This window comes from Tenrec ecaudatus, chromosome X (assembly GCF_050624435.1).
Source record: "Tenrec ecaudatus isolate mTenEca1 chromosome X, mTenEca1.hap1, whole genome shotgun sequence".
In the NCBI taxonomy this organism is placed as follows: Eukaryota; Metazoa; Chordata; class Mammalia; order Afrosoricida; family Tenrecidae; genus Tenrec; species Tenrec ecaudatus.
Genome location: NC_134548.1, coordinates 55,358,774 through 55,376,455, shown reverse-complemented (window position 1 = coordinate 55,376,455; position 17,682 = coordinate 55,358,774). Strand labels below are relative to the sequence as shown.

The 17,682-nt window shown below is 49.0% G+C and overlaps 1 protein-coding gene across 1 annotated transcript; it reads left to right on the top strand.

Moving 5' to 3' along the window:
• Nucleotides 1-4,905: 4,905 nt before the first annotated feature.
• Nucleotides 4,906-13,741, top strand: SYP (synaptophysin). The gene is made up of 6 exons (XM_075539134.1): nt 4,906-4,935; nt 6,236-6,301; nt 7,284-7,408; nt 9,997-10,192; nt 10,920-11,111; nt 13,418-13,741. The coding sequence occupies exons 1-6, from the start codon at nt 4,918-4,920 to the stop codon at nt 13,739-13,741; spliced, it is 921 nt and encodes a 306-aa protein (XP_075395249.1). The 5' UTR covers nt 4,906-4,917.
• Nucleotides 13,742-17,682: the final 3,941 nt, after the last annotated feature.

Below are 17,682 nucleotides of genomic sequence, written 5' to 3'. Positions count from 1 at the left end.
CATTTTGTGGGTGTATCAGAGTTGTTTAAAAACAAAACAAAAAACAGGCCACCAAGAATGAGCACTTAGGGAGTGTCCACTCTCTCCTGTCCTAAGCAGCACTGTACTATAGCATCTGATACATATATCATCTAAGGGGCCCTGGTAGTATCGTTGGAACATATAGAGCTACTAACCCTACAGTCAGCTGTGCCAGACCGCCAGCCACTCTGCAAGAGAAAGAGAAGACTCTCTGCTCAAGTAAAAGATTTACAGCTTGGGAAACCCACAGAGGACGTTCTACTCTGTTCTAAAGGGCTGTTATATATGTCTGAATACAGTCAATGGCAGTTAATTTGGTTGGTTTGGGATGCAAGTTTAAAAAGGGGGGAGGAGGATAGAGTGAAGCACATCCTGGCCCACCAAGCCTTGAGGACAAAATCCCCATTTAGAGCAGCCAATGCACAGAGAGGACCATAGGGCCATCCTCACTATGAAACATGACATCCTCACTGACCCATAGCCCTACGGTGAACAACACTGGAGACACAGTGTGGGAACTGCACCCAATCTGACCCCACCACACTGAGGCAAAACACTATAGGTGTGCATCAGACCAGCAAGGGGAACAGAGCTAAGTCCTAAGGGAATACCAAAAATAGACTTTGGGGCCAGGGCATGGCACCCCATCAGACTTGACCAGAAAACACTCCTAAAGGCCAACAAATAGTCCTTGAACTATTTGCAGACTTTTTTTCTTTTCTTTTTGGGGTATTGGTTTTTTGTTGTCGTTTTCTTTTGTTGCTTTGTTTTGCTCAGTCTTGTTTTTGTGCATGTTATTATTTCTGCAGGTCTATCTAGATAAGATAGGTGGCATAAACAATCTGGAGGACTGACAGGTTCGACAGGACCGACGGTCCCGGGAGGGACATGGGAGAGGATTTGGTGAGGGAAAGGAAGTGGTGTTAACAAACCCATGGACAAGGGAACAACAAGTGATTCAAAATAGGTGGTGAGGAGGGTGTAGGAGGTCTGGTAGGGTGTGATCAAGGGTAATGTAACTGAGAGGATTTCTGAAACCCAATTGAAGGCTGAGCTGATAGTGACACAAGAGGATAATAAAAGGAAATAGAGGAAAGAACTTGGAGGCTAAGGGCATTTATAGAGGTCTAAATACAGGCATGTACATATGTAAATATATTTATATATGATGATGGGAAAATAGATCTATGTGCATATATTTATAGCTTTAGTGTGAAGGTAGCACATGGACATTGGGCCTCCACTCAAGTACTCCCTCAATGCAAGAATACTTTGTTCTATTAAACTTGCATTCCATGATGCTCACCTTACTGATATGATCACTAAAGACAAATGAGTGCATAAGCAAATGTGGTGAAGAAAGGTGATGGTGCCCAGCTATCAAAAGATATAGCATCTGGTGTCTTAAAGGCTTGAAGGTAAACAAGTGGCCGTTTAGCTAAGAAGTAACAAAGCCCACATGCAAGAAGCACACCAACCTGTGTGATCACGAGGTGTCAAAGGAATCAGTTATCAGGCATCAAAGAACAAAAATATCATATTGTGAATGAGGGGGAGCACAGATTGGGGACTCAAGACCCATCTGTAGGCAACTGAATATCCCCTTACAGAAGGGTTACGGGGAGGAGATGAGCCAGTCAGGGTACAGTGTAGCAATGATGAAACATACAACTTTCCTCTAGTTCTTAAATGATTCTTCGCCGCCCCTTCACTATCATGATCCCAATTCTACCTTACAGATCTGACTAGACCAGAGGATGTACACTGGTACAGATAGGAACTGGGAACACAGGGAATCCAGGACGGATGATCCCTTCAGGACCAGTGGTGAGAGTGGTGATACCGGGAGGATGGAGGGAGAGTGGGTTGGAAAGGGGGAACCAATTACAAGGATCCACATATAACCTCCTCCCTGGGGGATGGACAACAGAAAAAGTGGGTAGAGGGAGACATCAGGCAGTATAAGATATGACAAAATAATAATAATTTATAAATTATCAAGGGTTCGAGAAGGAGGGGAAGTGGGGAGGGAGGGGAGAAAATGAAGAGCTGATACCAAGGGCTCAAGTAGAAGGCAAATGTTTTGAGAATGATGATGGCAACAAATGTACAAATGTGTTTGACACAATGGATGTAAGTATGGACTGGGATAAGAGTTGTATGAACCCCAAATAAAATGATGAAAGAAAGAAAGAAAGAAGCCACCAGTAATAAGCACTTAGGGAATGTCCACTTTTTCCTATTCTAAACAGCACTGCTGTGTATCATCTTATACCTACATCTTTTAGCGCATGCATGGGTCTACCTGTAAGAGAAATTCCTTTAGGGCAAAGAATGTACAGATGTGCTTTATACAATTGATGTATGTATATGTATGGATTGTGATAAGAGTTGTATGAGCCCCTAATAAAATGTTTTAAAAAAAGAGAGAGAAATTCCTAAAAAGTGTAAATACTGAGCCAAACAGTATACAATTTATTTTGCTCGACTTGCCAGATTCCTCCCTATAAAGGTTATGTTAATTTCATTTCTACTGGAAATTTATAAGAATGCCTGCCAGTTTATGAGAATGTATAACCAACCTGCCAATCTAGAGCATGATCTAACGTTTTGACATGGTGGCTAGGAGTTGGGCTGCCAACCTGAAGGTCAGCAATTCAAAACCACCAGCTGCTCCATGGGAGCATGATAAGAGACTGAGAAACCCACAGGGCAGTTCTACCATGTCCGAGTGGGTCACTACGCATTGGAATTGACTCTATTGTAGTGAGTAAACATCAAAGATGAAAAACAGTGTCAACAAGTCAGTTCCAACTCATAGTGACCCTATGCACACCAGGACAAAACACTGGGCCGTCGGGCCCAGCCTCACAATTGTTCTTAGGTTTGAGCTAACTGTTGCAGTCCCTGTCAATCCATCGTGTTGAGGGCCTTCCTCGTTTTCACTGCCCCTCTATTTTACAAAACATGATGTCCTTCTCCAGCAACTGATTTCTCCTGACATTATGTCCAAAGCACTTGAGACAAAATCTTGCCATCCTTGCCTCTAAGGAACATTCTGACTGTGCTTCCTCCAAGACAGATTTGTTTGTTCTTTTGGCAGTCCATGGTCCTTTCAATATTCTGCTCTAGCACCATAATTCAAATGCATCGATTACTCTTTGGTCTTCCTTATTCAATGTCCATCAGTATCTTAGTAGTTTCAATATGCACTTCCCCTAGTATGAGTGAGGCTGAGTATCTTAAGACAACTGCATTTCATTCATTAATTTTGCAAGGTGACAGTCACCATCGATTTTGGTGGGACTAGTTTTAATACCTCGAAGGAGGGGAGGCTGAGGAATAAATAGGTACTGTCAGCAGACAGGTGGAATAGGCAAAGATTTGACTAAACAGAGAGAAGTAGGTGAAGATAAACAAGCGGTCATCTAGCTCAGAAGCAACAAAGCCCGCATGAAAGAAGCACACCAGCCTGTGTGAACACGAGGTGTCAATGAATCAGGCATCATGCATCAAAAATCAAAAAATTACATCATTGTGAATGGGGGTGTGTGTGTGGAGTGGGGACCTAAAGCCCATCTGTAGGCAATTGAACATTCCCTTATGGAAGGGTCTTGGGGAGGAGATGAGCCAGTCAGGGTGCAGCGTAGCAACAATGAGACATATAACTTTCCTGTAGTTCCTAAATGCTTCCTCCCCCCCACTATCATGATCCCAATTCTACCTTACAAATCCGGCTAGACCAGAGGATGTGCACTGGTACAGATAGGAAGTGGAAACACAGGGAATCCAGGACAGATGATTCCTTCAGGACCAGTGGTGAGAGTGATGATACCGGGAATGTGGAGGGGAGGCGGGGTAGAAAGGGGGAACTGATTACAAAGATCTACATATAACCCCCTCCATGGGGGACGGACAACAAAAAAGTGGGTGACAAGAGACATTGGACAGTGTAAGACATGACAAAATAATAATTTCTAAATTATCAAGGGTTCAAGGGGTGGGGCAGAGAGGGAAGGGAAAAATGAGGAGCTGATACCAAGGGCTCAAGTAGGAAGCAAATGTTTTGAGAATGGTGATGGCAACAAGTGTACAAATGCACTTGATGCAATAGATATATGTTTGGATTGTGATAAGAGTTGTACAAGCCCCCAATATAATAATTTTTTTAAAAGAGAGATAGAGAAGGAAGGGAGATGGTTGGAGAAGGAGGGTGGGATTTGGGGAGATGGGTTTAAAATTTAAAAGAGATTGCTCCATGATTGCAGAACATGCCAATGAAATTGATAGCACTAAAGTGTATGCTTGAAATGTGTTGAATTGTCAAATGTTTGAGATTATATATATTTATATATGAAAAAAGGGAAGGAATCTTCAAGACCATGAACTTTATTTAAAGTGCAAGGATTCTGGCCTTTTCCAGTGACTAGCTGGATGACCTTGTTCGAGTCCCTTAAACTCTTTGGGACTCATTTTAGCCATTTGTGAAAATAGGAGTGATAATTGTCCCTACCACATAAAACTGTTTCAAGGTTTTAATGAGTGCCACATTTAACTAAATCAGAAAGGCCTGGCAAAATTTAGAGTATGGCCTAACGGTCCTCCTCTCCCCAGACTTATCGCTACGTTTCCGAGTGAGTGGGCTTTCTGGTATGGTCTCATTGCTCAGGTGGAATGGCGGCTGGTGAGACTTCATCACGACTCCTCGCTCTGCGCAGCCTCAAGAGCTGGGTTGCGGGGTGGAAAGGGGGGGGCTGTGTGAGGAGCGCCGAGGGGCGGGGTTGCAACCCCCTGGGCTGTTCTGGGGATCGCACGCCCCGCCCGCCGCGCCCGGCGCCCGCCCTTGCGAGCAGGCGCCTCCCGCCCCCTGCATTGCTGCTGCTGCTGCTGGCCGACATGGACGTGGTGAATCAGGTATGCGCTCCAGCACCGCGGACAGAGCTCGCCGCTCCAGGCCCCGGGCCCGGGGCGCACGGTGCGCTGTCTCTTAGGTGGTGGCCAGGGTCTTGACAGCAGAGTTCGGGTCCCCCCGCTCTGGGGTCGGGGTCTGCGGCAAGCAAGGACAGGACGGGGGAGATAGAAAAAGGAGTGCGCTCTTTGCCGCACCGAGGACTGCCCTCACTGCCGCAGCGGGAGCCCTGGAGGAAAAGGGGTCCTAGGGCGAGGTGGAAGGCCAGCGAAGAAGGGAGAGAGGAAGGAAGGGCGGGAGGGGGCCGATGATAAGCTATGAAATAGAGCAACAGAAGGCGCGGGGCCAGAGGAATGGGGGGTAGGGCTGGCGGCCGCCCCTCCCAAACAGAGATGATACCCCGCGCCCCCCAGAGAAAACCTAGGGAGATGATCTGGCTTTGCCTCTCCCAAACCCTCAGTCTCTGCCTCCCTTCCCCCGCAGCACATATGCAGTGAAGCCATGTCCGAACCCCCCTCCCCCCTTAATCAGCCCAGACCCTCTCCGCCATCTCACCACCTCAGCAACTCACCCCTCCCTACCAGAAACAACCCTTCCCCATCTCGTCACCTCCAACCACCCCCCACCATCTGACTCACCTTTATCACTGCAGCTGCCTCCCCTCACCCAACTCCCGCCAAGCTATGACTCACCTTCACCATGCAAGACCCCTTCTTCCACCCTAATGAGCTCTGCCCCTCCCCACCGAGCCCCTTCATCACCTGACGCACCATTAACACCTCAGATTTTCTCCCCTTCCTGACCCCATCCCCATCTTCTTCACCCCTAACCTCCATTGCCAACTGACTCATCATCACTCTGCATAACCCCCAGCACCACCTCCTCACCAGCCCTAACCCCCTAGGGCAATGGTTCTCAACCTGTGGGTCGCGACCCCTTTGGGGCTGTCAAACGACCCTTTCACAGGAGTCGCCCGATTTATAACAGTAGCAAAATGACAGTTATGAAGTAGCAACGAAAATAATTTTATGGTTGGGGGTCAGCACAACATGAAGAATTGTATTAAAGGGTCACAGCATTAGGAAGGTTGAGAACCACTGCCCTAGGGTCTTCTCTTGTAGCCCCTGGGGTGCTCACACCCTTCCCAAAGTGTCACTTTCTCCCTCTCACCTCCTCTCTGAATGTCACCCCCTCCCGACAGTCACTTGCCCCATATCCAGGGATTTTCACCTGGCAGTTTCGCCCCTCACCTCCCTCTCCAACCCCAACTCCCCTGCTCCTTCCCTGTCATATTTTTCTCCTCAGCTGGTGGCCGGGGGTCAGTTCCGGGTAGTCAAGGAGCCCCTTGGTTTCGTGAAGGTGCTGCAATGGGTGAGTGTGTGCCGAGCTGGGGGGGGGGGAGGGGAGGTAATGGAATCTTAAAGGGCAGAGGTAAAATGGGGGTGGGGAGCAAGAAATTGATCCTCATGGGGGAGGGAAAAATGGGGGAACTGGGTGGGTTCTAGAATGAAGTCCAGGGGGCTTTGAGCCAGAGAACAGATGAGCTGTGACATCACATGGGGCCAAGGGTACCCACACTGTAAAGTGGAAGATCTTGTTGTCCAGGCAGGGGAGGGGGAGGAAGGGGAGCCTGTAGCCCTTTGGGAGGGGAGTGTAAAGCCAGAGAAATCCAAAGACAGTAGAGAGACAGAGAATGAGAGACAGAGAAAAGATATACAGAGAGGTAGACATACTGAGGAAAGAGATATGCAAAATGAGAAGAGAGACAGAGATAGAGCGGAAGATAGACAGATGGAGAAAGAGAAAGCCCCACGGGAACTAGAGATTGGAAGAGAAATAGGGGGAAAGGAGCAGAAAATGGGCCGAGGAAGGAGAAAAGAAACCAGTGACATACAGAGAACGGGAGGCATGGAGGAGACCGAGGAGAGAGATCCATGTAGACACCAAGAGCCAGAGGCATCCGTATTGGCCAGAATCAGAGAAAGATACAGAGACACAGGCAAAGAGACATTTGAGGAAGACACGCAGAGAAAGAGAAACAGAAAATCGGGGAGACAGAAATGGAGAGAGATAGAGAAAGGGGGTGAAGTGGGGGGGCGGCAGGGGGGGGCTCAAAGCAGCCAGAAGTAGACACAGAGAAGACCCAGGGAGAGAGAGACAGAAACAGCCATACCCCTGTAATCAGCTTGCCCTTGGACTCCATGAGCCCTGATTAGGGAGTGGGGGTGGGGGGATTGGTCCATCTGCTGCTGCCTGTGCTGGTCTCCCGCTCAGTCCAGAGGAGGGCACCCCCTCTCACCACCACCTGGCATGCGTATAGCCTCACTGGCCATCCTCATCCCTGCTGCACAAGGTCTTTGCCATCTTCGCCTTTGCCACATGCGGCAGTTACAGTGGGGAGCTTCGGCTGAGTGTGGAGTGTGTCAACAAGACTGAAAGCGACCTCAGCATCGAGGTCAAGTTCGAGTACCCCTTCAGGTGTGTTTGCATCCCGCCATACTCCTGGGATCCCCACAGACTTGGGAGGGTCTGTGGTGGGGGAGGATCAATACAGACCACCCCCGCATCACACCCATTCAGGCCACCACCTATGCACTGAGCACCGACATTGTGCCTGGCACTGCTCTGGACATCTAGGACATAGTGGAAAGCAAGACGGACATAGTGGAAAGCAAGACGGACATAGGCTGTGCTCTCAAGCTAGGTTCCCGAGGGAGGAGAGGGGCAGGCGACAGGCAATAAACAAAAGCTACGGATTTGCCTTAAACAGATAATAAGCACACAGTAATTAATTTTAACCATTGTTGTTATTTAACCCTCACAAATTCCATACACAGTTTTTGAGAATTTGGTGTCTGACAGGTCCTGCTCAAAGAGCCGAGGGCATAGCAGTGAATGAACAGATCAGAGTCCCTACCCCTGTGGTACCAACATTAACAAATAAAGAGGACGATTGCAGAAGAAATTTTAAAAAGGGGTGCCAATGAAGGGTGTTACAATAGAGAATAATGGGGAGGGTATTATGACTGCTTAGATATGAGGAATGATTAAACTCAGTTCAACAATTGTGGAAGGTTCAAGTTCATACTTGAGGCCAAGCACTGCTGGGTGCCAGGTCTACAAGAGTGAGCCCAAGCAGGCATGGTCTATGCCTTCGAACAGATGTGTCCTTCCAGTGAGTTGGGAAAATGGAGAGCTACAGGCACAATTTCTGGAGAGGCTTCTGAGGGCCTGGGTTCACATCTAGACTCATCCACTAGTCAGAAGATCACCTACCTGCTCCAGGTGTCAGCTTCCTCGCCTGCAAAAGGAGTCACAATAGTAGCCACCTCACAGGGTTGTGGTATGTAAGCAGTGAGTTAATACTTTGTCAAAGGGATCTTGGAATGCCTGGCACACAGTAAGCACCCTGTACGTGTTATTAAGCAAAATAAATAAATTGAAAGTAATCGGGAAAGAATTCACCGATTGAGTAGGAAATAGGACTTTTGTTTTAGGGGTCAGTTTTCTTTGTTAGGTTTTTTTTTTTTTTAGCACTTGAGGGTCATTGAGGCCCAAGAGATCACCCAGTGGGCAGAAAAGACATGAATGAAAAGAAATGAAAGCCCTAAGCAAGGATCAAAAAAAGCGGAGCTGCCAGGAATGCCTGGGCTGAAAGATGGGAGGGCAACCTAGGAGCCTGCTTTTTACAGAGGCAGAGAGGAGAGAATTGGGGGAAGTGGGAGTGGACAGGACCATAGGAGTCCTCTCAGGACTTCCACACCTTTCACACCTAGGACCTTAAATTCCGAGGATCTGCCCATTGCCTACATGTTTCTTTCTTTTCTTTTCTTTTTTACCTACATGTTTCTTGGAGAAAACTCTCTGCCCTGCCCATCCCTCAAGTTCCTCCCAATTCTCCCCCCCCCCAAGGATTCCTCAAACCCTTTGGTTCCTTGTAGGTGAGCGGGAAGTGCTAGTTCCTTCCCTCAGAATCTTTGCCACCAAGGGCATCTGGACCATTTGCTCAGTCTTAGGATGCTAAGCCTTAAGGTACCCTCTCCTATCCTTCCCTCCACCCTCACATCTCCCCAACGCCATCATCCTGCAGGGAAGACCTTGGGCTCCCTCCCAATCCCGCCTCCCCAGCACCCTCACATGCACACATCCTGCCCCAGGATCCCTTCTACCCTTGTATTTTTTTTGTAGACTCTGGGTTCTCAAAAAACATAGGTTTTGGGGTATCGTTTTTGTTTTATTTTTTTAAGTTTTCTTCACATATCGTATAATTCGATAATTCAATTCCATCAAAAAGAGTTGTGTCATGGGTTTTTTTTGGGGGGGAGGGGTTGTTTTGTTTTCCTCAGAGAGCTGAAGAAGGGTGGGAAGAAAAATTAATATGATGTAGGCGGGAAACATGGGGTTCAAAACCCAAATTTGCCATTTCCCTGCCAGCTGTGTGACTTTATGAAACGTAATCCACTTCTCTGAGCCTCTGTTTCCACCTCTGTACATTGCATTCCATAGACACTGACCAAACACCGACAATGTCCCAGCACTGTTCCAGGCCCTGGGAACATGACAATAAACAACACAGAGGAACTCCTGACCTCTTGAGGTTGCAGCACAGAAATTAAGCTAAAAAAGCAAATCAGGTCTTATGTCAGATGGTGATCACTGCTCCCAAGACAAATGGAACTGGGAGTTTGCTTGAGATGCTACTAGTTTAATAGGGAAGGCCTGGCTGAGAAGGTGAACCAAGCTTAAAGGAGACGAGAGAATGAGACAAACATCTATGGGGGAAGGGCATCCCCGGCAAAGAGAACAGCCAGTACAAAGATCCTGAGGAGGGAGAGTGTTCTGAGAGGAACCAAGGGACTGGAGCAGCTGAGTTCGAGTGAGGGATGGATCATACAGCCAAGGACATGTGACTGGTACTTAGTAGGTGCTCTGTGAATGGTTATTTCCTCCTCTTCCTGGGGCTAAGTCCCAATCTTGGAGGGGGGGGCGGTCCATGACTGGGCAGGGATGGGGCAGATCAAAGGGCTCTCAAGGGCTGGGCCACACCTGCCCACCTCTCTTTGCAGGCTGCACCAAGTGTACTTTGACGCCCCCACCTGCCAAGGAAGCAACACTAAGATCTTTTTGGTGGGGGACTACTCCTCCTCAGCTGAATTCTTTGTCACAGTGGCTGTGTTTGCCTTCCTCTACTCCATGGGGGCTCTGGCCACCTACATCTTCCTGCAGAACAAGTACCGGGAGAACAACAAAGGGCCCATGCTGGTGAGTCTCCACAGCCACTTGCCCTAGGGTTCTGGGGGACCCAGAGAGCCTCAGGGATATAGCAAAGACCTCATCAAATCCCAGACTGCCCACACCAGCAGCCGCCACGTTCAGAGCCTCACATGTTGCTACTGTGAATTCACACCAGTTGTCAGGACCTGGGGTCACAAAGACATACATACTCACAGCCCCCACAAAATCGCGGATGGGCCCACACTTGTGAACTTGCCAGTACTCATACAATCACACATTCTAAATCAAAGAAAGGAGCACACATAGGCTCCCTGTGACAGCCAGGCATGTCATCATGCCATACAATCACACTGATACCAACCCAGCTGTACTCACACACCCTCACCCCAGACACAAAAGGACTCACATTTACACACGCAGATGAAATTGGAATAATGTGCCTTTCCACAGTGGGAAGCCATTCCATAAGCTTCGTTCTGTCACTCCCACACACCTATCACCTCACACTCACACCCCCTGGTGTCACATACTTACACACAAACCTGAGCTGGGAGAACTATCTTCGGGGAGAGTGTTGCGACCTTTAGAGTTTAACGGAGCAGGAGAGAGAGAGGCCACAGAGAGGCCTCCTTGGGGTGGGGGACCCTCACTCCAAAAACCCTATGATCTGAGGAGGCCTCATGGCTGGATGAGAATCAGTCCATTCACTGTGTCATCTCATCCACCTATCCCTCTCCATCCCCGCCTGCCTCAGGACTTTCTGGCCACGGCAGTGTTCGCCTTCATGTGGCTGGTTAGCTCATCGGCGTGGGCCAAGGGACTGTCAGATGTGAAGATGGCCACAGACCCAGAGAACATCATCAAAGAGATGACTGTCTGCCGCCAGGCGGGGAACACATGCAAGGAGCTGAGAGACCCTGTGACCTCTGGCCTCAACACCTCGGTGGTGAGCCTTGGGAAGCAGGCTGGAGTGGCTGGGAGGAGGGCAGGGGGTGGCTGAAAAGTTTATAATCTGGTGTGGGGAGTGGTCGGGAGACAGAATGAGAGAATTCCAGAGAAAGCCATCAGGACTCTCTGGAAGACGGATGATCAAAGCAGAGAGAGCCTTGTGGGATGAGCTTGCGATTAGAACCATACTGTGTCATACTGTCCACATTAGGGCTGGGAAAATGTGAGCCCAGCCCAGCCTAGTCCTGTAGAATCTTCAGCATCTTCCCTTGGACCCCAGTTTCCTCAAGTGCAAAAGGAAGAAATAACTTGGCGTTGGATCCACTGACTGCTCCAGCAGAGCATCCACACAAAAAAAGAGGAGCACCCTCAAGGGCTCAAACATAGGAAAGATTCCAAAGACCTGGAAGTGTGTTTTGTTCTGTAGGAATCTGAGGGCAATTAACAACAATGGGGCCATAGTCAGATTGTGTGGGTTCAGATCCCAGCTCTACATTTTCAAGCTCTGTGGTCGAAAATGGGAGCCTCCTGGTGGCCTGAGTTGGGCTGCCATCGCTAAGTCAGCAGTCTGAACCTCCAGCCGCTCCACGGGAGAAAGACGAGGCTCTCTACTTCCTTCAAGAGTGACAGTCTCGGAAACCCACGGGGGCAGTTCGACGCTGTCCTACAGGCTCGATATGAGTCAGCATCCACTCAGTGGCAGTGAGTGATTTACCCACTCGGGCCTCAATTTGAGCACGTAAATTTAATACTAAGTTCTGCTCCACATTTGAGTATTTGGTGAACTGATAACATTGAAAATGCTTAGGAAAGAGCCTGACATGAGGTAAGTTATAATGTGTTCTATAAATGCTATAAATGTACATCTTTTATAGACTTTATTATGTGTGTAAATAGATCATGTAGATTTTGCACATATTATAGGAATAGTATGTGTATATATCTATATGCATGCAGAACCCCTGGGTAGTACAAATGTTCGGCTGCTAACCAAAAGGTTGGAGGTTCAAGTTTACCCAGAGGCACCTACCAAGAATGACCTGGCAACGGACTTCCAAGAAACCAGTCACTGAAAGCTCTATGGAGTACAGTCTGCTTTCATGCACATGGGGTTGCCATGACTCCGGATTAACTCAATGGCAACTGGTTTGGGTTGGGTTATATAACAGATCTATCTGCATGTATGATTCCAAAATGATAAGATTCCAACATTCTTTTCTGGCACTTGTTGGTTAGATAGCCTTGGGCAACTTCTCTGGGCCCGGTGCCTTAACCTTGGAATGAAGATGCTACTTCTGTGTCTCAAATGGAATTTTAAATGAGCTGCTAACCATGAGGACCCTGGTGCTGCAGTTGCTAACCAAAAGGTCAGGGGTGCGCAGTTGGAACCTACAAATCATGCTAAGGAGAAAGAGGTGGTGGGCAAGATTATAGCACTGCCAACACCATGGGGGCGATTCTATTGTCCTGCAGGGTGGCTATGAGTCAACTCGAGGGCACTGGGTTTTGTTACAGTGCTTAGAAGAGGGCTTATATAGTCAAGGTTATATCAAGGTCATATAACATATCTTTATTTATATATTTATATAAAATCCATATGCTTACATTTTCATTTGAATTAAATTATTCACACCTGGGTTTATACACATTTGTATAGACATGTGCATTTATACACATCTATTAATGGTATATCTATATATTTTCTAAAATTTTACAATTTACTACATACTACAAATTTAAGCTTACTATAGTATATATTATGTGCCTATATAATAATCCAGTGCCATTGAGTCAACCCTGATTCATCTCGACGCCATCAAGTGGATGCTGACTCATAGTGACCCTATAGGACAGGGTAGATCTGCCCGTGTGGGTTTCCAAGACTGTGTAGCTGACACATAGGATTTCTTTAAAGAACAGAGAGCTTCATCTTTCTCCCACTGGTGTGTTTGAACCAAGGACCTTAAGGTTAGCAGCCCAATGCCTACCCCACAGCACCACCAGAGCTCCTTGTATATATAATACTCGTGTATAAATGTATGCACAAACATGTAAATACTTACATATGGATTACTGATTGATCTCACCATTACCAGGAATGCTAAGATCTAACACACGCGCGCGCGCGGTGATTTTTCTGCACTTTGATGTTTACAAGCGCGCGCGGTGATTTTTCTGCACTTTGATGTTTACAAGCGGGGACTTGAGGGGCGCAGGTTTCAGAAATCACCACCGGACCTGCCCCAGGGCTGCAAAGGCAGTGCGTGTGGGCCGACAGCGGGGCCTCATCTCGCCTCCCTACAGGTGTTCGGCTTCTTGAACCTGGTGCTCTGGGTCGGCAACCTGTGGTTCGTGTTCAAGGAGACAGGGTGGGCCGCCCCGTTCCTGCGCGCGCCCCCCGGCGCCCCCGAGAAGCAGCCGGCGCCCGGAGACGCCTACGGTGAGGCCGGCTACGGGCAGGGCCCCGGCGGCTACGGGCCCCAGGATTCCTACGGGCCCCAAGGTGGTTACCAGCCCGATTACGGGCAGCCCGCTAGCGGCGGCGGCGGCTACGGGCCCCAGGATTCCTACGGGCAGCAAGGCTACGGCCCACAGGGTGCGCCCACCTCCTTCTCCAATCAGATGTAACCTGGTGAGTGACTGGCGGGCGGCGTGGCCAAAGAGGGAAAAGGAAAAGAGACAGGCCAGGCAGCGAAAAAGAGGCAGAAGACGTGCAAGGGCGCAAGTTTGAAGGCGCCAAAGGATGTGGGTGGGGCTACAGCTAATTTCGGAAAACTACCCAATGAATGGGAAGCAGAGAGTGGTCCTTGAAGACAAACGGAATGAAGGACCAATAGGAAAAAACATGTCTGTGGGGTGGGGTAGGGGAGGGTGCAGCTCTGCAGAAAGTGGGAGGGAGAAACGGGCGGAGCAACCAATGACAAAAGGGAACCTAGCTGTGCAGTGGCCAATTAGCGGAGCTCAAGAGCCACGGAAGGGGAGAAAAGGTGGGCCTTAGACGTGATTGATGACCAATAGAAACTAAGACCAATGATAATAAATAGGCTTGGCTCTTGAAGGTCACCCCAGCTCACCAATCCTGAAATGGTAAGTAATAGATCTGCTGCCTCTTCCCAGCGCTCTAGGTGAGTAAAGTGGTATGGAATTTTCCAAAAAGGAAAAGGTGGGGCAGGGACACTAGAAACACTGTCGCGGCTTCTTACGGGGCCATCAAAAAGAAGCGAGGCGCCTCTTGAGTGGCACAGATGTTTAAGCACTGACCTACCAAATGAAAGGCGGTTCAAATCCACCCAAAGGTGAAAAAGTAAGGCCTGGCAGTCTTCCCCCGAAAGGTCACAGCCTTGAAAAGCCCTATGGGGTAACAATTAAAGAGAAGTGAGGTTTCCAAGTGAGGGGAGAAGGTGGGAAGAAGAGATGTTGTTTTTGACAGAGAGAGGGTGAAGGGGGCACCTTGTGGCAGGGGTCGTTTCTGGCACCAGGTTGGCCAGGGTGGAAAGGGCAGGGAAGAGTTTATTAGGCATTTAGCCTCGAACTCAGCAAAATAAATCCTATTGGCTCTGCCTTCAAAATGTATGCATATTCCTCCCCTGTCTCCCAGAGATCTACACACACACACACCTCATCCACGGACATTCTGCTCTATACACAGTGCCAACGAGATTCTGTGAAGTCCTCAATCAGAACCTCCTTTGCTCAGAAACCTGCCATAGCTTCCATCTCTCTCACCTTAAAAGCCAAAGACCTCATTGTGGTTACTTTTCTGACCCCACATCCTGCCACCCTCGACCCTCTCTCACTCTGCTCCAACCACACTGGCCACCTCTTGGTTCCCCAAGCACAATACACATGTTAGCTTTCAGTGGCTTGTACTTGCCTCCTTCTTTGCCTGGAGTTTGACACCCATACAACAGATAATCTTATCTGACTAGCACATTCTCATCCTTTTGGTCACTTAGAGGTTTTGCCTCCTCGTTATCTCTCTCATAGTATGCTGTGCTTTTCTTTATCGCCATTTCAATTACTAGTTTGATATATTGGCTGTCTCCCTGATAAGCACTGGGCCATAACCGCCAGGCTAGCAGTTCAAACCCACTAGTAGCTGCTGGGTGGGGGTGGAGGAACAAGGCTTTCTTCTGTAAAGATTTACAACCTCAGAACCCCTAAATGAAGCCCTTATGGTGTAGTGAGTTATGAGTTGAGCTGCTAACTGTAAGGTCAGCAGTTCAAAACCACCTTCATGGGAGAAAGATGAGACTTTCTACTCCTATAAAGATTTACAGTCTCGGAAACACACAGGGACAGTTCTAGGCTGCCCTATAGGTGGCTGTGAGTCAGAATTGACTCAGTGGCAGGAAGTCCAAATAGACTCGACAGCTCAACTGTGGGTCTCCCCCTCTTGACTAGGAGGGGGGCCATGCCTTATTCATGCTGAGCACTCACCTAGAGCACATTTCTTGAGTAAATTACAGACGCAAGATAACATGCCCCCAACCCTCCCATTATTATTCACATGTCGTTCAGAGACAAAAGCAAAATCTTCATAACCTGGTCCAAAGGTCCCATATGATCCCATTACCTACCTCCCTGACCTCACTTCATATTACTCTCCCCCTCTCTCATTCTACTTCAGGCCCACTGGCCTCCTTGCCGTTCTTCAAATACATTCGACACAACACAGGCTTGCCCTTGGACTTGTGCATTCCCCCCGCCTGGAATGCTCTCTCCATCCCACCCCCACCCCCCATCCACCTGGGGGGCTTAAGGCTTGGTTCAAGTCTCACTTCCTTAGTGAGACCTTCCGTGACCATTGAGGACACAATCAGGGATGTCTTCCCAGTAGGGGGAGCTGGGATGAAGCCAAATCCAGGGATAGGAGTAAAGGGAGAAGGAAGGAAGATCAGGCATGTCCCGGAGAAAGTAATGCCTGGATGAAGGCTGAGCGGCCTTACCCCTCCCTAACGGCGCCACCAGTGTCTGGGCCCCCTCTCCTTTCTGTTTCTTTTGTCTCCACAGGTCGGTACAGCCCAGGAGGACCCTATGGGTGGGCAAGAGCCCAGGAGAAGGCCTGCTCCCCTCCCTATCCCACCCCCAGGTCTCCACCCCTCAAATTAGGAGACCTTGTCTTTGCTGTTTATATATATATATGTATACATACATATATATATATGTGTGTGTGTGTGTGTATACATATATCTCTGTCTGAGGCCTGCCCTCACTCCTCTTCTCCCCATGCATTAGGGGCCTGGCCTTGAGTAGGCCCCTCTCAATACTGACCCTTCCCCTGCATCCCTCAACCCCTCTCTGCTCCCCAGCCCTGTCCCCTGAGGTTGGAGGGCTCTGGAAGGGGACAGACCTTAGCTGTGTGGAGAGGGTGGGTGTGACTTCAGACTCTCTCCTCTTTCTCCCTCCCCTTCTCCCATATCTGGCCTTGGTTTTCCAGCAATGCCTGAACAGGGGCCATTAGGGGAAATTTCAATCCTCATTGTGGGAGAAAGGCAGAGACTGGGAGGGGGCTTGGGGTGTCAAGGACAGCTTGGGACCCAAGGGTAGTCTTAAAGGAAGCTCTGGAAGGGAGTGGACTAATGAGCAGGACATTTGGGTTCCAGAGCTTGGAAAGAAGCTGAAAGCATAGTTTGAGTAGGGATGGGGCCTTGGAGTAGGACCTGGTTCTATGGAAAGGGTGAGACATGGAAGATGGGAGCCTGGTTTGGAAGAAGTCAGAATTATTCTACAGGAAGTGGAGCTTGAACCAGCAGGAAGTGAAGCTCCAGAATAGAGAGGGCTTAGATTCAGACCAGAGTCTATGGAAGGAGTGTGCCTTGAAACCTACAGCAGACTGAGCTTGGTTCTAAAGAATGCAGATCTTGAAAAAGACAAGTTGATTTCAGGATGGGGCCACACACTTGGGGTGAGGCCATGACCATGGCCTAGATGAACAGAGGCTTAGAGCGGGGCAACGATGTTCATTTCAGAAGGGGCAGACACCCCACTACCTCCCAATAGGGCAACGAAAAGCCAGTGGGCTTGCGCAGTAGGAGAAAGAGTGCTTGTTCGGGGTGCAGGTTGTGTTTTGTGGGGTGTGGGCAGAAGGGATGCCCCTAGTCAAGACTAGAGGGTAATCCCCTGGGCAAGTCTGCAAACAGGAGTAGCCTAAGAAGGGCTGTCGGGTATGGGTTGGAGGATGAGGGGTAGAGTCTAGAAAGAAGCACCCCTACATCCTTAACCATCTTCGTGCCAGGACAACTAGGATATCAGAGGACAGAGCCAACAGGTCTGTGGGGCCCACCAACCCCTGTCCCTTCCTCCCTCCCCAATCTCTTCCCTCCCATCCCACCCCTGGGGTGGTTGGAAGCCCGGTCTGGAGCCCCATCCTGCACCCTCTGCTGTTCTGTGATGTCGGTAGTGCCTGTGATCGTGCGTTGCCATTTTGTCTGGCTGTGGCCCTCCCCCTCTTCTCCAGACAGCCCCCACTCCCCCCTAACCCCCTTAGGTATTGTTTGAAGACCCCCCTCCCCAAGAAAGAACAAATATGATTAATTCTCCTCCCCTGAATAAACTCAACCACCCAG

What these genes read in the sequence shown, in the direction of transcription:
- SYP (XM_075539134.1), top strand. An exon ending in AAGTTCGAGTACCCCTTCAG is followed by an intron (nt 7,409 to 9,996) that starts GTGTGTTTGCAT and finishes CTCTCTTTGCAG; the next exon opens with GCTGCACCAAGTGTACTTTG. An exon ending in CTGGCCTCAACACCTCGGTG is followed by an intron (nt 11,112 to 13,417) that starts GTGAGCCTTGGG and finishes GCCTCCCTACAG; the next exon opens with GTGTTCGGCTTCTTGAACCT.